General features: G+C 64.1%; 2 protein-coding genes across 3 annotated transcripts; both read right to left on the bottom strand.

Annotated features, from left to right (window-relative positions):
• Positions 1-3,133: 3,133 nt before the first annotated feature.
• Positions 3,134-13,528, bottom strand: SLC25A10 (solute carrier family 25 member 10). Of its 2 annotated transcripts, XM_077854599.1 has the most exons (12): positions 12,109-13,528; positions 10,702-10,777; positions 7,639-7,758; positions 7,013-7,127; positions 6,881-6,929; positions 6,668-6,709; positions 5,943-5,986; positions 5,766-5,836; positions 5,386-5,478; positions 5,130-5,207; positions 4,381-4,437; positions 3,134-4,044 (listed from the first exon to the last, which is right to left on the bottom strand). In XM_077854599.1, the coding sequence occupies exons 1-12, from the start codon at positions 12,135-12,137 to the stop codon at positions 3,943-3,945; spliced, it is 876 nt and encodes a 291-aa protein (XP_077710725.1). In that variant the 5' UTR covers positions 12,138-13,528; the 3' UTR covers positions 3,134-3,942. The 2 variants fall into 2 exon arrangements, with proteins under 2 accessions (XP_077710725.1, XP_077710726.1); XM_077854600.1 differs by lacking the exons at positions 10,702-10,777; positions 12,109-13,528 and adding an exon at positions 9,830-9,957.
• Positions 13,529-13,665: 137 nt separating this feature from the next.
• Positions 13,666-17,387, bottom strand: MRPL12 (mitochondrial ribosomal protein L12). The gene is made up of 5 exons (XM_077854601.1): positions 17,216-17,387; positions 16,422-16,608; positions 16,196-16,279; positions 14,151-14,285; positions 13,666-14,028 (listed from the first exon to the last, which is right to left on the bottom strand). Exons 1-5 carry the CDS (start codon positions 17,287-17,289, stop codon positions 13,912-13,914), a joined length of 597 nt encoding a protein of 198 aa, XP_077710727.1. The 5' UTR covers positions 17,290-17,387; the 3' UTR covers positions 13,666-13,911.
• Between the last annotated feature and the right edge of the window lie 397 nt (positions 17,388-17,784).

Genomic DNA, 17,784 nt, shown 5'->3' with positions numbered 1-17,784 from the left:
GAGGCCTTGGGGGGAGGCCGTGGGGAGGGAGGCAGTGGGGACGGGGCTGTGTGGTGAGGTCCTGGGGGCGGAGCCCTGGGGCGGGGCCCTGGGGCGGGGCCATAGGGGAGACCGTGGGGGCGGGGCCGTGGGGGAGGCCGTAGGGGGCGAGGCCGTAGGGGGAGGCCGTGGGGAGGGAGGCTGTGGGGCGGCCCCGTGGGGAGGGAGGCCTAGGGCCGGGGCCGTGTGGGAGGCGGCCGTGGGGAGGCCGTGGGGGGCAGACCCCGGGCCCTCGGGCGTGTCGCAGCACAGCTGCCCTCCCAGTGTCCGCAGGGAGCCGCCCCCGCCCCGCCGCCCGCTTCGGCTTCAGCCCCGACGTCGGGCCGCCGGATCCGGGGCGACCCGGTGAGTCTGGGCCCGTGTGAGCCGAGGCTGCAGCCCCGCCGGCGCGTCAGGGCCCGGCACCAGCGCCCCAGTCCTTGCCCCGTTGCACGGCCTCGGCCCCTTGTTGAGATTTCTCCACCTCAAGTACTTTCCCAGAACTTCTAAACCGTGAAGTGTCTAAGAAAGAGGCCGCCGCTCCCCCCTCCGGGGCTCAGCGGGTGGGCGTCGGCCTCACCCAGGGCGGGACCCCGGGGTCCTGGGCTCCCCACACGGAGCCTGCTTCTCCCTCTGCCTGGGTCTCCGCCTCTCTCTGTCTCATGAATAAATAAATAAAATTAAAAAAAAAAAAAGGAGGCCGAGGTGGATGCTGCTGTGCGTCACCTGCCAGGCTGCGTATGCAATAATCGGCTTGTGGTGCGGCGTGGCGTGGCGGGGCGCAAGGGTGGAGGGTGGACGGTAGAGGGTGCAGGTGCAGGGTGCAGGGTGCAGAGTGGAGGGTGCAGGTGCAGAGTGGAGGGTGCAGGGTGCAGGTACAGGGTGGAGGGTGCACGGTGCAGGTGCAGGGTGCAGGGTGGCCTGCCCACCGCTGCCCAGACCGGGCCCCGGAAGCCAGCGTCCCGCCCACGACCCAGCCCTGCCCACCGAGTGTAGCCAAACCTGTCGGGCCTGTCCCATCAGCGGGGCGCTGGGAGGCCTGGAGGCTGGCGAGCTGCCAGCTTCCCGGATCCCGGATCCCCGGGCGCCGAGCACAGAGGAAAATGAATCCTCGAATCCTCGCTCCAAACCAAAGCAGCTTCAGGGAGAAAGCACTAGCCCGAATCTAACGCTGTCCTAAGGAGCCTGGGGCCTGGGAGGAGCAGGGGCCTCCCCCGACCTCACGCGGGCGCCCCTACCTCCCCCTCTCCTTCATTACTGGGCTCTGGGTTCTAGTGGCCTCAGTGGGGGTTCCGACCTGGGCGGGGAATCCTGTGCAAGTGGCTGGGCAGGCGACTCTTTGGACAGGCGGGCGTGCCTGTCCCCCAGCAGAGCCCCCCTAGGCGCCCCGAGATCCTGGAGGCCTCGCTTCACCTGCTGTGGGTTTCCAGGTGCTTGGCTGCTTTGTGAGGCCCCCCAAACCTGGTTGGGTCCTGAGGATCCCCCCAAACCAGGATGCAGGACCCCCACCCCACACCAGGTACTGATGCTCAGAAATAGGACCTGCGTCCACATCTGTCGCCAGTTTAGGAAATTCAGGGGTGAGGGTGCCGCCCGGGCTAGGATGGGGGGTGGGGAACAGACGCCCTGCAGGCAGCTCTGGCACTTGGAGACCCTACACCGGGAGACCGGCTCTGCCCAAGTGCCGCTGGGGAGACGCGGGACAGTAAAGAGGGCCCATTACACTGTTTACGTAGAACAAATTACTACTGGAGTTGCGTTCGTGGTTGTTAAGACCTTTTATTTTTTTTTTTTTTATTTTTTTTTTTTTTTTAATTTTTATTTATTTATGATAGTCACAGAGAGAGAGAGGCAGAGACACAGGCAGAGGGAGAAGCAGGCTCCATGCACCGGGAGCCCGATGTGGGATTCGATCCCGGGTCTCCAGGATCGCGCCCCGGGCCAAAGGCAGGCGCCAAACCGCTGCGCCACCCAGGGATCCCTGTTAAGACCTTTTAAAAAATATTTGAGAGGCAGCGAGAGCACAGAGAGGCAGAGAGAGAAGCAGAGTCCCTGCCCATGCGGGACACGAGCCCGGGACCCCAGGATCCAGAGATCTGGGCCAGAGGCAGACTCAACCCACTGAGCCACCTGGGCGCCCCGAGGGATTACCTCTAAAGATTTATTTGGAATAGAACACATTTATTTACTTGAGATAGAATCTCAAGTCGACTCTGTGCCGAGTGCAGAGCCCGATGCAGGGCTCTATCCCACGCCGCTGAGATCACCTGAGCCGAAACCAGGAGCCGGGCAGTCGGCCCACTGGGCCAGCCAGGTGCCCCCGAGAGACTGTTTTTAGACACACGAGCTGATTTATGTATAAATGACTCAAAGTCTGGAATTTGCTTCCAAGTAGCCCCGCGGGTGGACACACGGGTGAGGGACTGTCGTGGCGGCAGCTCCGAGCAGATGCGGCAGGCTCCGGCTCCCCCAGAGCTGGGCCGCTCTCACCGCCTCTGCTGGGCGCGCGGGATGCTCCGGAACCAGTGGGAGGTCCTGCTGGTGGGCTGCCGGAGGCGGGGGTCGCCCACCCGCCCGGGGCGTCGGGAGGCTTCAGGGGTGGCACCCGTGCCACCTGCTGCCCTGGCCTGTCTGTCCAAGGGTCTGTGGTCTGCAGAACAGGGGTCTCCCCCGCCCCTCTCTGGGCCGGACCCCAGAACCCAGGACTCTGACCTGAGGGGCTCCTCCCAGAGCCCAGAGGAGGCTCCCAGGGCAGCTGGGGACCCTCAAAGCTGGTGGGGGGGCAGCTTGCAGCACCCAGGTGCCAGCTGAGAAGGGAAGCCCTGGGGGTCCATGGGCTTGGATCCAGAAACTGAACACTGACTATACCCGCTGGGCACACCCACCCCCTCCCTCTGGTTTTGAGCTGCTGCAGCCCCAGCACCCCCAGTTCCTCTGCCCACAAGCCACCCCAATGTGTCCAGTCAGGGCTGGGGCTTCTTTCTCCCCTGGCGCCCTCAGCCTTGTCCCCCAGAGACGGGACAGCCCTCCTTGGGGGATGCAGAGTGGGTCCCGTGCCCCGGACAGCGGAGCAGCTCACAGACAGCGCCACCAGCCTACACACAGACACCAGGCATGGAGCACTCCACCGTCCTTTATTAGCGCCCCGCCGAGCACCCTGCTGTCTGGGGGTGCAGGACTCAGGGGACCTGGGGAGGCAGGAGGTCGCAGCCCCCAGACCACTGCGGTGGCAGTGGGACTCAGGCGCTGGTGTTTTGGGTCTCAGCTGTGGGGGGGCCTTGTGGACAGCCACGTCCACACCGGGGGCCCGGGGACACCCTGCAGCCCGCCTCTGCCTGGGGGCCGGGGAGCGAGGGGAGCGAGGACAGCAAGGACAGCGTGGAAGCTGCGCAGCAGGCTCCTGCTGAGAGATTTTGGCGAAACTACTTGTTAAAGCAACAGGGGGCGGCGGGACCTGGTGCCTGAGGCCACGGGCCGCCCCACCCCTCCCCTGGAGCTCGGGGTGCAGCTACCCTGGAGAATGTCAGAGAAGCTCTGGTCCCACTCAGGCAAGAAAAGTGCATGTGCACGCCCCGAATCCGGTGTCAAGGGCCACAGAAGGGGCAGGGGACTCCGACCCTACAGAGCCTGGGCGCCCACCTTTCCCACCTCCCGGGTTAGGCGGCTGCTCAGGGAGGAAGAGACCACCCGGGACCTGGGAGGGCAGGAAGGAGGTGGGGGGACGAAGGTCCCTGGAAATGGCTCAGGCCCAGGCAGGCTGGGAGGGGTGGGGGGCAGGAGCCTGCAGCCAAGCCAGGGAGGGGGAGGCTGGGGCGGACGCCCGGCCTGGGGCAGCGCTCAGCCCCACCCCCCTCCCGGGATCAGCGCCCAGGCCTAGGCCTCCTGGGCTCGGGAAGGACCAGGCTCGGCCGCGCCCCCGGCCCCTCAGGAAAGCACTTTGATGCCGAAGTGTTTGCGAAGCTGCTCCAGAAACACAAACGTGAGCACGGTGTGCGGCATGAGGCGGATGCCAGCAGGCAGGAGGCCCTAGGGGAGCACAGGGGGCAGGACGTGGAGCTGGCCCCAGGGACCCCCGCCCGCAGCCCCGCCCCCTCAGCCCCATGCCCCTCCCCCTGACCCCGCAGCCCCGACCCCCCTGATGCCCCCCTGCCCTGCCCCTGACCCCACAGCCCCTGACCCCGCAGCCCCGACCCTCCTGATGCCCCCCTGCCCCGCCCCTGACCCCGCAGCCCCCCGACCCCGCAGCCCCGACCCCCCTGATGCCCCCCTGCCTTGCCCCTGACCCCGCAGCCCCCTGACCCCGCAGCCCCCACCCCCCTGATGCCCCTGACCCCCTGATGCCGCCTGCAGCCCTGCCCCCACCTTGTAAAAGGCCAGCGGCCCCAGCTTGGCCGTCTCCACAGCGCAGTGGAGGACACCCTGCAGAAACAAAGCTGTGAGACGCGGCTCCTGCCGTGGACGATACGCGGCGCCCACCAGCAGCCGCGGGCAGAGGGCGGCCTGGAACCAAAGTCCTGCCAGCGGGAGGGGCCTGCGGGCAATGAGGTCCTCGGCAGCAGAAGCAGCGCCCAGGCCAGGTGACCGCTGGGCACCCCAGGCGTGGGGGGCTGGCGGGGAGAGCGGGCGCTGTAGGGACAGGGCGCCACGCACGCCCGCAGTCTCCGGGCCCGGCACCTCACCGAACTTCACTGACTACAGTGAACTGGCGGCCTCTGTAAACACGTCAAGGACTCAGATTTAAAAACACACACGGGGGACACCCGGTGTCGTGGGGCATGTGACTCTCGATCTCAGGGTCCTGAGTGCAATCCCCACGCTGGGCGTGGAGCCTACTTGAAAGAATAAAATAAAATCTTTAAAGACACACACACGGGCCGCGGGCCGCTGCAAGGCTGTGCAGGCGGGAAACGAGCCTCAGCCACACACCAGGACCCGGACGCAGACTCCCAGCCGCGGAGCCTCACCTGGTCCCCCTGGCCCAGCACCCCCACCCGTACTCTGGGGGAATGGTGCCTGCAGCCTCCACTTGACTGTGGCAGCGTGGGGACCCCTCTCCTGGTTCCCTGCCCCCCCATACTCAGGGGGAGAACGCTGCCCGCAGCCCCGCTCACCTGATACTCGCCCTTAGAGTTCATCAGACGAGTCTTGAGTACGTCCAGGGGCTGGCACAGGATCGTGGCACATCCACCCTGGGGGGGGGGGGGGGCTTATCACCACTGGCAGGGCACGCAGGCGCCCTTCATAGACCCACCCCTACAAACAAAAGCCCCTGGCCTGGACGCCTGCAGGACCCCGAGGGCTGCTCCCGAGCCCTCCTGAGCCCCGCATGGGCCCTCAGCTCCCACCCGCACCTGGTCCAGCACTCACTGCGATGAAGCTGGCGACAAAGTGAGTGAAGACTCCGTCAGTCAGGTACCCGGTGCTGAGAACCAGCTGCTTGGCCTGGTCGTAGCAGGACAGCTGTGGGGGTGGAGGGGGCGGGCAGGCCTGTGAGATGGCCCCCAGCTCCAGGGAAAGTACACAGGGGCCCCCGGGGACCCCACTGGGGCTGACCACGTGCCTGCACTGCGGTCACCTACGTGGGGACGGTGACCAGGCAGACGGGCGAGGCCCATGGGGACGGGCCTACCCACCTCCCAGCCCCCACCGTGGTCTGTGCCCAGTGCCTTCCTCCACCATCTCTCCAAGGGCTCAGGGCGGGTCCCACAGATGCTGTCCTGACAGCCCCCCGCCAGCAGAAGCCCCACCTGGCCCACGGTGACAAGCATCCCTCGACTGGATGCCATGCTTGCGCCCGAGAACAGCTTCTTCAGACCCTCTGCCGGAGAATGGAGGTCAGGCACCCAGCCAGATCCCTCGGCTCCCCCCGGACACCCCAGGCCCCTCTGCCTCCTTGGGCCCCACCAAGGGCCTGCTCCCCTTACCTTCGCGAGCCACACGGTACAAGCCGTCCAAGGCATGGGCATAGCTGCCGGGGACAGAGAATGGGTCCCCGTGAGGCCCTCCCTGACCGCCGACCCCCGGGCCCTACAGGCATCTTCCCTGGGGAGCGCCGTGCGGCTTGCACGGGCGTCAGGGGCCCCTCAGGTTCTACAAGAAAACACCTGGGCGCCAGCCCTCGAGGCTGGTCCAGAGGTGAGAGGGTGCAGCCCTTTCACTTGGTCCGCCTTCCCGGCGGCTCACACCGGCCAGAGTGGACACAGGGCTGGCCAACGCCTGCTCTCTTGCTAGGGCGTCAGGCCACAAGCACCTTGGAACCAACAGGACCTGAGACTTCATGAAAAACAGTATTTTCACCATAAAAAAAAAAAAAAACATATATATATATATCCCAACTCCCAAACCTGTTTAAAGGCCCAAACTCACTCAAATTTTTAAATTATCCTTCCTGTGAACCAGCACAAGATACAAGAAAGGTGGCGGGGGGTGGGGGCAGCCTCCCGGGCCCTCCTAGCCCAGCCGCCCGCCCAGACCCCCCCCCCCCCCCCCAAAGAACCCAGAGGCCCTCCTGACTCAGGGCAGCCGCGCTGCAGGTTTTCAAAAGCCGTCAGCCGGCCCTGTTTGCTCCCAGCTGGGGCCCGCAGAGCTGCTCAGGGCTTCCTGCTTGGCACCCCGCACCCCAAGAGCAGAACCCCGTCCCGTTACTCACTTGCGGCGCTGATTCGGGGGCAGCTTCATGTCATTCTGCATCCTGAAACAACCACACTGGCTCAGGAGGGTGGCAGGGGCCCGGACACAGAAGCCGGCGGGCATCGGGGCTCAGCCTGGCCCACCCCCCAGGAGCCAGGACCCCAAGGCCTGAGCCACCCGTCCCAGGCTGAATATGGGGCACGGCCCGCCCGGGCAGGGGGCGCACACTGACCTGACGTTCACCATATCTGCGGGCGTCCCCACGAAGCCTCCAATGCAACCTGGGCGGACAGACCGGAGCCCACGTGTGACAACTGGTGATGCCCACCTGCCCCCCCACTCCCCCGCCCTGCCGGCAGCTCACCGCTGATGGAGCCCAGCAACACCTTCTTGTAGAAAGGCAGGGGCCCCTGGCTGTCCTTGGCCACGTGGTCCCGCACCGTCTCATAGATGGCAAAGCGAGTCAGGGAGTAGGTCATCTGGGGAAGGGGGCCCGGCTCAGAGGGTGCAGGTGGAGGGACCCTCCCGGTACACAGTCTTCAGCTGAGGGGCCACGGGGTGACCCTCCCAAGGCCATACTAACCCGGGGCCGGCGGAGTCCAGAGCCGCGCGCTTGCCCCCCGTTTGCCCCCCGGGCGGGTCTCTAAGCGGAGGTCTGAGGCCGCTGGAGAGCAGGGCTGACCCTGACCCTGCGGGAGGCAGAAGCTCCCCCTGCCCCCACACCCCGCCCCCTCCCTGGGCCCGGGGTTCTTGCCTAGCCACTGTGAAAAGGAGACAGGGATGTCCCGGCCCACGGGGCAGCCACAGCGAGGAGGCAAGGCCGCCTCCGAGGCTGGGCCTGGGCCATGCCAGCCTCTCCCCCACCTGCATGGACTCTGGACCCGGGACTTTAGGACGCCCTCACCCGGAGGCCGGGGGCCTGGGAGGCAGAAGGCCCTGGCGAGAGTCCTGCCCGCCCACCGTCCTGGGCGGCGGGGCCCCCAGAGGCACCTGTCGGCACAGGGAGGCACTGAGGCCGTTGTAGAGCGCCAGGATGCCATCGGAGCGCACCACCTGTAGCGCCATGCCCGTCATGCGCAGCTTCACCTCCTGCTGCGTCTGCAGATGCACCTGTCGGGGTCACACCTGCTCAGAACAGGGCCCGCCTCCCGCCCAGGGCCCACCCAGCTCAGCCCTGAGCCCTCTCCTGCCACCTACCACTTCTACACCCACACGAAGACCCCATGGGCTGAGTGCTGTGAGCACCCCAGTTTAGAGATGGGAAACTGAGGCACGGGGAGGCCCAGCTGGGGTGCAGAAGGGACTCTACGCCCACACCTGGCACCAACCTCTAGACTACACTATTGCTCTACGTGTGGCAATACCAGCTGACACATGGGCCCGCCAGGCCCGTGACAATACTCCACATGCGTGCCTGCGGCCTCACAGCACGGGCTGCAGGGGTGGGGTCAGCAGTGTCATTTTACAGATGAGGACACTGAGGCAGGGTGTGACCCCCAGCAAGGGGACTGCAGAGCCCCATTTCTTAGCCAGACCACGTCTCAAAAGAGTGATCAAAGTTACGGGGACTCCAGAGGCAGCCTGACAGCCTGCCAGCGGGCTTGGAAGAGACGGCAGGAGTCTGGCGGGGGAGGAGGGGGAGGACGCGCCTGCTGTTCACCCCAGCCTGGGCGGCCCCAGTCACGTTCTGGGGGGCCTGCTTGGGCAGGTTACGGGCCCTCCTGCCTCGGTTTCCCTCAGTGGGGGTACCCCTCCCTTCCTTCTCTGTTGCTGCCCAGAGGACTGGGTGGCGGGGCAGCGGAGGTGGGAGGGGTGCTCCGCTCAGCCACAGCCGCCAGCTGGACAGGACAGAGGGCACTGGGCCTGGGGGCAAGGGGGCCACACAGGAAGCGGCCCTCGTCCAGGCAGGGAGCAGCTGTGAGGCCTGAGCCGGGGCAGGAGGCAAAGTGAGACCAAAGAGCTGTAATTACTCCAGTGGCCTCGCCGCAGAGAGGCAACAAGCCGGCCTCCCTGCCGACCTCCCGCCCGCTGCACCCCGCAGAGGACTGAGGGCTCCCGGGCCAGACAGCAGAGTCCTGTGGCTGTGGCCTCCCGGGACCCCCTCCTGGCAGCATCGGCAGCAAACCAGCACCCAGGGGCAGAGCGTGGGGCGGTGATGCCCAACGGAGCCCTGGACTCTGGGCCGTCCCGAGGGCCTGGGGAAGCTGTGTCCACCCACAGCCAGGCGCACACCTAACCCTCAGGGCCCCACGGCGGGGGTGGGGGGGGCAGGGCCAGGCACAAGGACCTGTGGGGGCGGGGAGAGCCAGACAACACAGACACGGGGAAGGTTCTTCCTTCCCCAAACCAAAGAGCACCTTCCTCCTCACCGTCACCGCTCCTTCCCGGAGCCCTTCCCGGAGCCCAGCACCCTCCAGGCCTGGCCCCGCTCCCCTGGCCGCCCCTCAGGCCCCACGCAGGCCTCTCCCAGGGCCGAGCTGTGCCGCCCCATCTGCTGATCCTGCCTTGACCGGCGGGGATCGTTTCTACTAGAAAAGTCAATCTCTTTCATTTAGGACAAGAGCTGCTCAAAGAAACATATCCTCAAGTGGAGGGAGGGCTGAGGTTTGGGTCTACAGGGCCAGGGCGCCAGTGCCCCCCTGGGGCTGCCGGGGGTGGGAAGGAGGGGGCCGGGCCGGGGCAGGGCCTCGGGGGCAGACCGAGCTGTGCTTTGCATCATCGGCCCTTTGTTCTCTGGGGAGAAAGGGGCAGAAACGCCCCCACGCCGGCTGCCCCGGGAGACAAGAGCAGCTCTGTCGCGGACCGGGCCGCCCCGTAGGCACTTTCCTACAGAAAGTAGAGCCGCGTGTGAACGCTGCGGCCGCCTCCCGGGCCCGCGCCGCAGGTGCGCCCCAGGTGCCCCACCCAGGGGAGGCAGCCCCCGGCGCCCCCACGCCCTCCCTCGGTCGCCCCCGCGCCGCTGGACCCACGGAGCCGCGGCCCACTCGGAGCCCGCACAGTCCGTCCTCAGAAGTGCGGCGCGGACCCTGGCCAGAGGCCCGGCGCGGGGCCCAAGGTCACACAGGTAGCGGGGGCACGGCCGGGGGAGGGGCGGCGGGCGCACGGCGGCATCTCCACGCCCGCGGCAGGTGTCCGCGCAGGGAGCTCGGCCCCCCCGGCCCCCCGGCGCCCCCGCCCTCACCTTGAGCAGGTCCAGCGGGTGCGTGCAGCAGGCGGCCCCGCAGGAGGCCAGGCCCCCGAAGTACCAGCGCGACACGCGCGCCTCCGCCGCCATGGCCCCGCCGCGGACGCCCCGAGCGCCCCCGCCGCCCCCCGCCGCCCCCGCCGCCCCCCCGCAGCGCCCCGGCCCCGCCGCCGCACGCGCGAGGTTCAAAGCGCCACCCGCCACCCGCGCCCCGCGCAGCCAATGCGCCCGCGCGGGCCTGGGGGCGGGGCCAGCGGGGCGGGGCCAGCGGGACCACGCCTCCCCCGGGGGCGGAGCGCGCGTCTTAAAGCGGCCGCGGCCCGTCAGCGGAGCCGAGCGGGCGTCGCCGAGCCGCCCGCAGCTGCGCCCAGGGCTGGGGTGTGGCGGGGCTAGGGCGCACCGACCGGAGGGAGCCTGCTGGGCGGGCCTGCTCCACTCCGCCGGGGAATCTGGCGTCCCCCGGCCCCCAGGCTCCGGCCGTCCCAGGGTCACCCCCACGCCTAGGGCTGGTCCCCGAAGGTCACCGCGAAGGAGCAGCCTCGGCTCTGGGCCAGGCGCCGCCACTCCTCCTGCAAACAACCCGCCCCAGCCGCGGCCCTGACCTTGCACCCAGTGTCCCAGCCCAGCCACGCTGGCCCTGGGATCAGCCCTGGGACTCGTGCATCTGCAGGAGGTAGCAGAGATTCTTTTTTGGAGCCGGTGTGCGGATTACACAGAAAACTAGAGGCGAACGACAGTTCGGGGAGACCAGCAGCCCTCTCCGGGGCTCCCAGCCAAGTCCAGCCTCAGGTCTGCTCTGACCAGACAGCGCTAGGCAGACATCCTGGAAGAGGACAGTTGGCAGGCTGCCTGCCCCCCGAGATACCCACCTGTGTGCAGATTCTCAGTCTCATCCCACATCCAGCAAACAGGTGGTACAAGTGTGCTCCTAGGTGAAAGATGCACCTGCTGGCCAGAGGGGAATTCTGCATCTCCAGGGCTACATTACAACAGGGACACATGGACCCAGGAGTTCTCTGCAGCTTCCAATCTCAGAGAAGGCAGAGCCAGACCCACTGCAGCACCCCCACCCAAAGGGAGAAGTGTGAGGGGCATTGCAGAAACAACTCTGGATCCCATGAACCTGCCAAGCGCCGTGACCAAGTCCAGCCAGGCCTCTGAGCGTCCTGTGACTATGTCAGCAGCATGGTACGGGTCAGCAAACTTTTGTTTGCTTAAAGCTGCCACTTGGAGACTGTCTTCTAGAACCCTAGGAGGCCTCTCACCCCTGAGGTCTTCAGTTCGGGAAGTGAACAGCTGCAGAGATAGTGTCCAGCCCAGGAATGCTGAGGACCCTGGGAGGTGGGGGGAGTCAGCCATATAGGCTTTATCTCAAGTGGACGGGTGGGACTGAGGAAGATGCAAGCTGCAGACTAGATGGAAACACAGCCGGGAGGAGGCATGAGGGGGCAGGGTCACAGCAATTCACCGGAGGAAACAGTTCTAAGAGCATGGGGTTCTTGATCTTGGGGTTCTGTGCTCAAGCTCCACATTGGACATAGAGCTTACTTAAAAAGATTATACTTCTACACATCAGTAATAAACAAATTAGGAAAAACAATTCCATTAAAAACCCAGAGAAGATGCGAGACACACACCAGAGCTCTGCAAAGAAGTGAAATGTGTCATCAAAGAGATGGCTTTCACACCTAAGCCCTTTATTTAGAAGCAGAACTAACAGGGACACCCAGGTGGCTCAGCAGTTGAGCATCTACCTTCAGCTCAGGGTGTGACCCAAGGTCCTGGGATCGAGTTTCAAGTTTCGCACTGGGCTCCTGCAGGGAGCCTGCTTCTCCCTCTGCCTCTCTCTGTGCCTCTCATGAATAAATAAATGAAATCTTTAAAAGAAAAAAAAAAAAAAAAAAAAAAAAAGGCAGCAGCTGCAGAGCTAACAGACCGAGCTGATTGGCCTCCTTGCCATTGTCCCACCAGAAGTCAGTAGCCCATTCTGAGACCCAAGCCAGCACAAAACCTGCCCTTGTCATTCGGGATAAATCACGATGTCCAAATCTCTGATTAGCCCCAGGACAGCACCATCCACACATGACTGCAAAGCAGCAAACAAGTGGGTGACATGGTGCGTGCTGCTCCCCTCACTGTGGTCACATCAGCAAGAGTCCTGAACCTGCAATGGGCTGGGACACCCTGGTGCACAGGCCCAGGACCGCCCCCAGAGGAGAACAGCAGATCCCTGAGGCTTAGGAGCAGAAGCTGAAGATACCAAACATAAAACATACCAAACTAAAAACATAAAGAGCAGCAGCATGGCACGCCCTCGAGAAGTGGAAACAGGCGAGAAGTCCTGGAAAATGGGAAGTGCAAGTATGGAGAACCTTCTTAAGGAAAAGTGGGACTTTGGGAGCTATAGGTCAGGGAACTCAAAAAGATCCCCAGCTGACCTCTCAAGTGGATCACAAAGACTTGTGCACAAACCCAAGGTCTTAGATGGGGAGGTCAGGTGAGGTCCTAAAACAGGCTGCCTGGCCAGACCTCTTGCCGGGGCACTCCCACTTCCCCATGCTGCTGGGGGAGGACCAATGGGGCCATGGGAGGGACAGGCAGCCGCCTGGAAGGTCCTGGACCCGGCTGGAGGCAGGGGTTGGCTCCAGGTCTCTTCTGCAGTTCATCAGCATGGACAGAGACCCAGTATGCTAACTCCCACTAGGATCTGACAGGACCTTGGAAGGACTCACGTGGGTGCCATCAGGCCAATTCAGGACGCACAGCAGACCCACCTCCCCGTGCTGTGTCCTGTGGGCCAGGCCAAGTGGCCTCCGGGGACCCAGGCACACCCCATCTATCGCCAGGTCGGAGACACAACTTTATTGGCCAACTGCAGACCAGAGTAGATCAAGCCCAGAGGTGGGGGGAAGGGGGATGGAGGGAGGCACCATCAGGGACGGCGAGGCCAGGCAGGCAGAATGAGGGCCTGAAGGCCGTGGGGTATGGCACCAGTTGTACTTCTGAGCAGCCACCCCTACGATGTCCAACACAGAACAGGGGGTCCTAATCATCACCTCAACTCCCCTAGAACATGCAGACTCTGTAGATCACCTGAAGAAGGCCTAGGCTGAAAGCTGTCCCTGAGTTCAGACCACATTCTTCCCCCAGAAGAGGCAGCTGGGTCAGCAGGATACCCGCCCCAGGAGGCCCAGCAGTCACCTTCCTTGGGGGGAGGCACGCCCAGCTGATGGTAAATCATTAATCCTTAGGGACTGCCCAGGGCCACAGACTTGGCCAGTGGGGCTCTCTGGGTCAGGGAGCAGCCTTTCAACAAGGAGGCTCGGCAGGAAGCACATCCTCTGGGGGCCCTTCATGTCCTGGGCTGGGCACGCCCACCCGGGAGCACACCAGCTCCCCAGGCCTGTCCTAAGGGCCCAGGCTGGGCGCTCCCAGATACAATGTCCCCTTCTGGTCCCGCAGCCCTGTTCCTGCAGGTTATTCTTCCAACAGGACCAGGGCAGGGGCGGGGTGCGGGGGGATACATGGGGGCCTGCAAATGCCTCATCTCCTGCTTCAGTCTGCTAAAGACCCTCACAGGTGCCCCAAACCCACCTCCTAGGTGACATCTGGCATCAGTCACGTGCCAGCTGTTGCTGCCCAGGCAGGACTGGTGCTGCTGCCAGCCCTGGGAGGTCAGGCCCCTGCACAGAGGACCTGGAGGTGGTGGCCGCCCCTCACACATCCCGCTGAGGGGTGAGGGGGCCAGGAAGGAGCTCTGCCCCCCAGATGGCCATCCTAGCCAGCTACACACCACCCGCCTGGCAGCCCACCTAGACACACCACTCTGCACACACCGCACCCGAACAATGTATTTTTCTCAGTGGCCACCAGGGGGTGCATGTTGACCGTGGTATGTTCTAGAGTCCACCTCCCTGGTGCTCACACAGGAGCCACGGCCCCCATCCCAGCAGGTCCATCCAGAGTTGGCCAAGGTGTGCCAGTGCCGCAGTTCTGAGCAGATCCCGGATGTTGGGGGTGTGGCGGGTGGGGCCTCACCCAGGTCCCAGGGACCCGTGTCCACCAGTCCTCAAAGCGGCCTACTCCAGAACCACGGTGCCACCCACCGCCTCCAGGGCTGCCTTGATCTTCTCCGCCTCTGCCTTGGCGACGTTGGCTTTAATTTCCTGGGGCAGGGACTCCACCAGCTTCTTTGCCTACCATAGAGCAAAGTCAGATTGGGCCTGGGTTCTGTGCCCACCTACCCCAGAAGGGGCCAGTCCCGGTGCTGCTGCCACGTTAGGGACAGCAGGAGGACCGCGCCGCACACGGAGCTCACCTGGACGAGATTTATGCCCGGGATGTAGTTCTTGATCTCCTTGATCAGCTTCACCTTATCCACGGGCTTTGCTTCCGTTAGGCGGACAGTGAAATGTGTCCGTTCTTTCTGTTTGGGGATCTCTTCTTCTACTGCCTGAGGGGGAGTGGAGGCACCAGGTAAAGCAGGCATATTCACTCCCGGGCCACCCTATCCTGTAACCCCTAGGCCAGCCCAGCAAGGCCTGCAGTTCTAGCAGGAGGCCGCTCAGAGCCTTCCCTCTGACACACTCCCCAGTGAGACGCGGTTCCCTGGCCGCAAACCCTACCTCTCTCTGGAGGCTGCTCTCAAACAGCCGCTCAAGTTCCCGCACCCCGTAAACGCTGTAACTGGGGCACAGGCAGGGTGACATCAACAGGTCTTATCCAACAATGTCTCAGGAAAGCAGTGTTCCCATCCTCAGCTCAACCCCAAATCACAGGTGGGTGACAACCTGACAGGCAGTCCCAGCCCCGCCGTCACCTGGCGACCCACATCAGGACTGTGCTGAGTGCTCCCTGCAGCCACATGTGAGACTCAGCAGCACCAGTGGGGAGCAGGGGGCCACCTGGCATGGCGGCCTGAGGCAGTCCTGGTTTGGATTTGCCCCCCGGTTACTACCAGCATCCCTTCATTCTCAGAAGAGTTCCAGCTCAAACAAATTTCATAGTAATTCTCTCTCCTTGCCCCAAATGTTCAGCCTGAATCTCATCTGCCTGGAAAGGTACCAGTTCACGCAGACAGGAGAAGTGGAGCTGACGGCCATGGAACCATCAGACACATCTGGGACATGGGACACTCCCCAGGACCCCTGACCTGCTTCCTCAGCATCGGATGGCTGGGGAAAGGGGACTGAGGCCAGGATCCAGACTTCAGAGACCCAGAGGCCAGATGCAGCACACAGACCTTGTTCAGACGAGAGCAAACCCACTGCTATAAAGTCCGGGACTATCAGCTAAATCTGAGCAGACGAGCTAGAGGATGACCATTAACTATGTTTCTTGCACAAATGGCTCGCAGCTACATTAAGAAAACAGCTACCCGGGATGCCCGGGTGGCTCAGCGGTTGAGCATCTGCCTGTGGCTCAGGGTCTGATCCCGGAATCCTGGGATCGAGTCCCACGTCTGGCTTCCTGCGTGGAGCCTGCTTCTTCCTCTGCCTGTGTCTCTGCCTATCTATTCTCTCTCTGTCTATCATGAATAAATAAATAAAATCTTAAAAAAGAAAAAAAAAAAGAAAGAAAATAGCTGCTCGTTGAGAGATGTGCTGGAACACCGAGGACAGACGGACCAGGAATGTGCTTTAAGCTTCAAGGAACAAGGAAGAGTAAATGGGGCAAAACCTTGATTGTTGCGGAGGCTGGGGGATACACACATGGGTCACTATTTGTACTCACAGATAACCCGAGCTATTGCTAACAGAAATTGCAATACCTGCCCCCAAACCAAAGAACCAAACACAAAACACAATAAATTGGTGTGTGGCTTCAGATCTGTTGGATTCCTCGTGGAGATCCACCCCCGCCCACCGCCTCCCCGACGTCTGCTCCAGCCCTGGATGTGCCCCATGCAGGCTCTCGTGCCTGCTGGCCTTCTGCTGGGAGTGCCCTGCTCTCTTCCCGTATTCCTCACATCTCCCCCACGGCGTCACCTCCTTTTTGGGGCCTTCCTTGAAATTGTAACCATCCCCTTCCTTAAGCCTTCTTCCCTACATTTCTCCACAACACTTATTATGCTCTGCTACTCAGTAAAATTTTCCTTTTTCCTCTTATTCGGATCATCGCCAATTTCTCTCCATGAGAAACAATCTCCATGCAGGCAGGGACCTGTACATCTCGGCGGGGAGGAGGCCCCTATGAGGCTGCAGGGGAGCCCACAGCCAGCACACACGGGTTTGCGGGATGTGTCGGCTGATGCAGGACCAAGATGAGGGACAATGAGAGAAATCTGGCTGGCTGGCCACGTGACATGGGAAGAACAGGTACTAGAGAAAAACCGTTCTGCACGGGGCCCTGGCCTGGGCTCACCTCGGGGGCTGCTGCGGCAGGGGCAGCACTGGGCATCGCACCACCCATCGGCATGAGTCCAACATCCTGGATCTTCAGTGTTTTCTGCAGGGAGAGAGGAGAGAGTAGTCTCAGCAGTCGCCCATCACATCCAAAGATACACAACAAGCCTGGCACGGAGCGCATGTACTTTGTACCCAGGGAGCACGCCCCAGACAGACCAGGGACAAGACACAGGCTGTGGTACCTTCAGGAGCTCGTTGAGATCTGAGATCTCCAGGAGTGTGAGGCTGGCGATGTCCTGGACCAGCTGCTGGATCTTGGGGGGATACTCTTTGGGGGCGTTATCCAGGGGTGCACCGGCGAGGGCCTCCCCCATCCGATGGCTGCTGCATCTCATCAGCCGCACGGCGCAGACGCGGGGCACCTGTTGCCTAGCCCCCCATTCAAACAGAGCTGTCAGCCGGGCTCGGGCGGCTCGGGCGGCTCGGGCGCAGGCGCTGTGAGCTCAGGTCTAGCTCCCGGGTCCCAAGGCCGGCTTCTCGGATTCCAGGGTCCACGTGGATAAGGGGATTGCCCAGCTACCTTAAACCCTCCAATGACTTTTAGAAATGCACGCAGGCATTTGCAGACGTGAGACCCACGTTAGTTTCCGGGTCGAAAGACTGTGGGGCCACGAGAGCAGGGCAGTAACTTGAATGCATTCGTTCCGCCGCACTAGGCATGTCCGAGCCGGGGCCCTCGGGCGGCACAAGGCCAGACCCGCCGACGGAAGCCCTAGCACGTCCCTGGGGTTGCGGGGGACACTGCGGCTGGGGAGGGCTGGCGACCTGTGTGAGGTCACCCGGGGCCACCCCTGCAGTCAGCAGCCCGCGAGGTTAGGGAGCCGGCGCCGGGGCCCTCGCGACGCCCACCTCCGCCGGGACCGCCGCCCCGGGGGCACCAGCCCGCCGCGCGCGGACGCCGCCGCCGCCCTGCACCCCATGTTGCCCGCGGAGGGCCCCAACCCGGCCACCCGCCAGGCCTCGGCGGGCCGCGTACCTGGCGAGACGGAGCGCAGCGGCCTGAAGCCTGAGACACGACCCCCAAAGGGGGCGAGCGGCCGGCGGCAGCATCGGTCCGCGGGCGGGAAGGTCACACGCGGCTCCCCGAGAGGAGGACGCTCTAGCTGCCGGGGCCGCCGAGCATACGAGCTGGAGACGACGCTCTAGCCGCCGGGGCCGCCGAGCATACGAGCTGGAGACGACGCTCTAGCCGCCGGGGCCGCCGAGCATACGAGCTGGAGATGACGCTCTAGCCCACGAGGCCTCCGGGGAAACGAGCCGGAGACGACGCTCTAGCCGCGGCTGCGCTTCCTTCCTCTCGCTCCCCAAGGTTACCCACAAGGCGGCGAGCCGCGCAGGCGCAGTGGCTCGTTGTAGGCCGCCCGGCGTCGGGGTCGGCCGGGGCACGACGGTGGCCTGCGAGGCCCTTTCCGCGCTGGGCGACCGCAGGCCCAAGGCGGCCGACGCTCGGGGAGGCCTGGGCCCGTAGCCTCTGCTCTGCCGCGGGGCGCGCACGAGGGTCCCGAGCGCCCACTCGGCAGGTGCTGCCGCCGCCCGAGGTCACCT

Source organism: Canis aureus, chromosome 16, assembly GCF_053574225.1.
Source record: "Canis aureus isolate CA01 chromosome 16, VMU_Caureus_v.1.0, whole genome shotgun sequence".
NCBI classification, from domain to species: Eukaryota; Metazoa; Chordata; class Mammalia; order Carnivora; family Canidae; genus Canis; species Canis aureus.
This window is presented reverse-complemented; position numbering and strand designations above follow the sequence as displayed.

Excerpts from the sequence above, each read along its gene's own strand:
- SLC25A10 (XM_077854599.1), bottom strand. The coding sequence starts at position 12,137 with ATGCTGCTGCTCTTTATGTTTTTAGTTTG. Across the intron at positions 5,837-5,942 it reads GTACCGTGTGGCTCGCGAAG|AGGGTCTGAAGAAGCTGTTC; the intron begins GTAAGGGGAGCA and ends ATTCTCCGGCAG. Across the intron at positions 5,208-5,385 it reads TTGTCGCCAGCTTCATCGCA|GGTGGATGTGCCACGATCCT; the intron begins GTGAGTGCTGGA and ends CCCCCCCCCCAG.
- MRPL12 (XM_077854601.1), bottom strand. The coding sequence starts at position 17,289 with ATGCTGCCGCCGGCCGCTCGCCCCCTTTGGGGGTCGTGTCTCAGGCTT. Across the intron at positions 14,286-16,195 it reads CTGCCGCAGCAGCCCCCGAG|GCAGTAGAAGAAGAGATCCC; the intron begins GTGAGCCCAGGC and ends ACTCCCCCTCAG. Across the intron at positions 14,029-14,150 it reads CGGGCATAAATCTCGTCCAG|GCAAAGAAGCTGGTGGAGTC; the intron begins GTGAGCTCCGTG and ends GCTCTATGGTAG.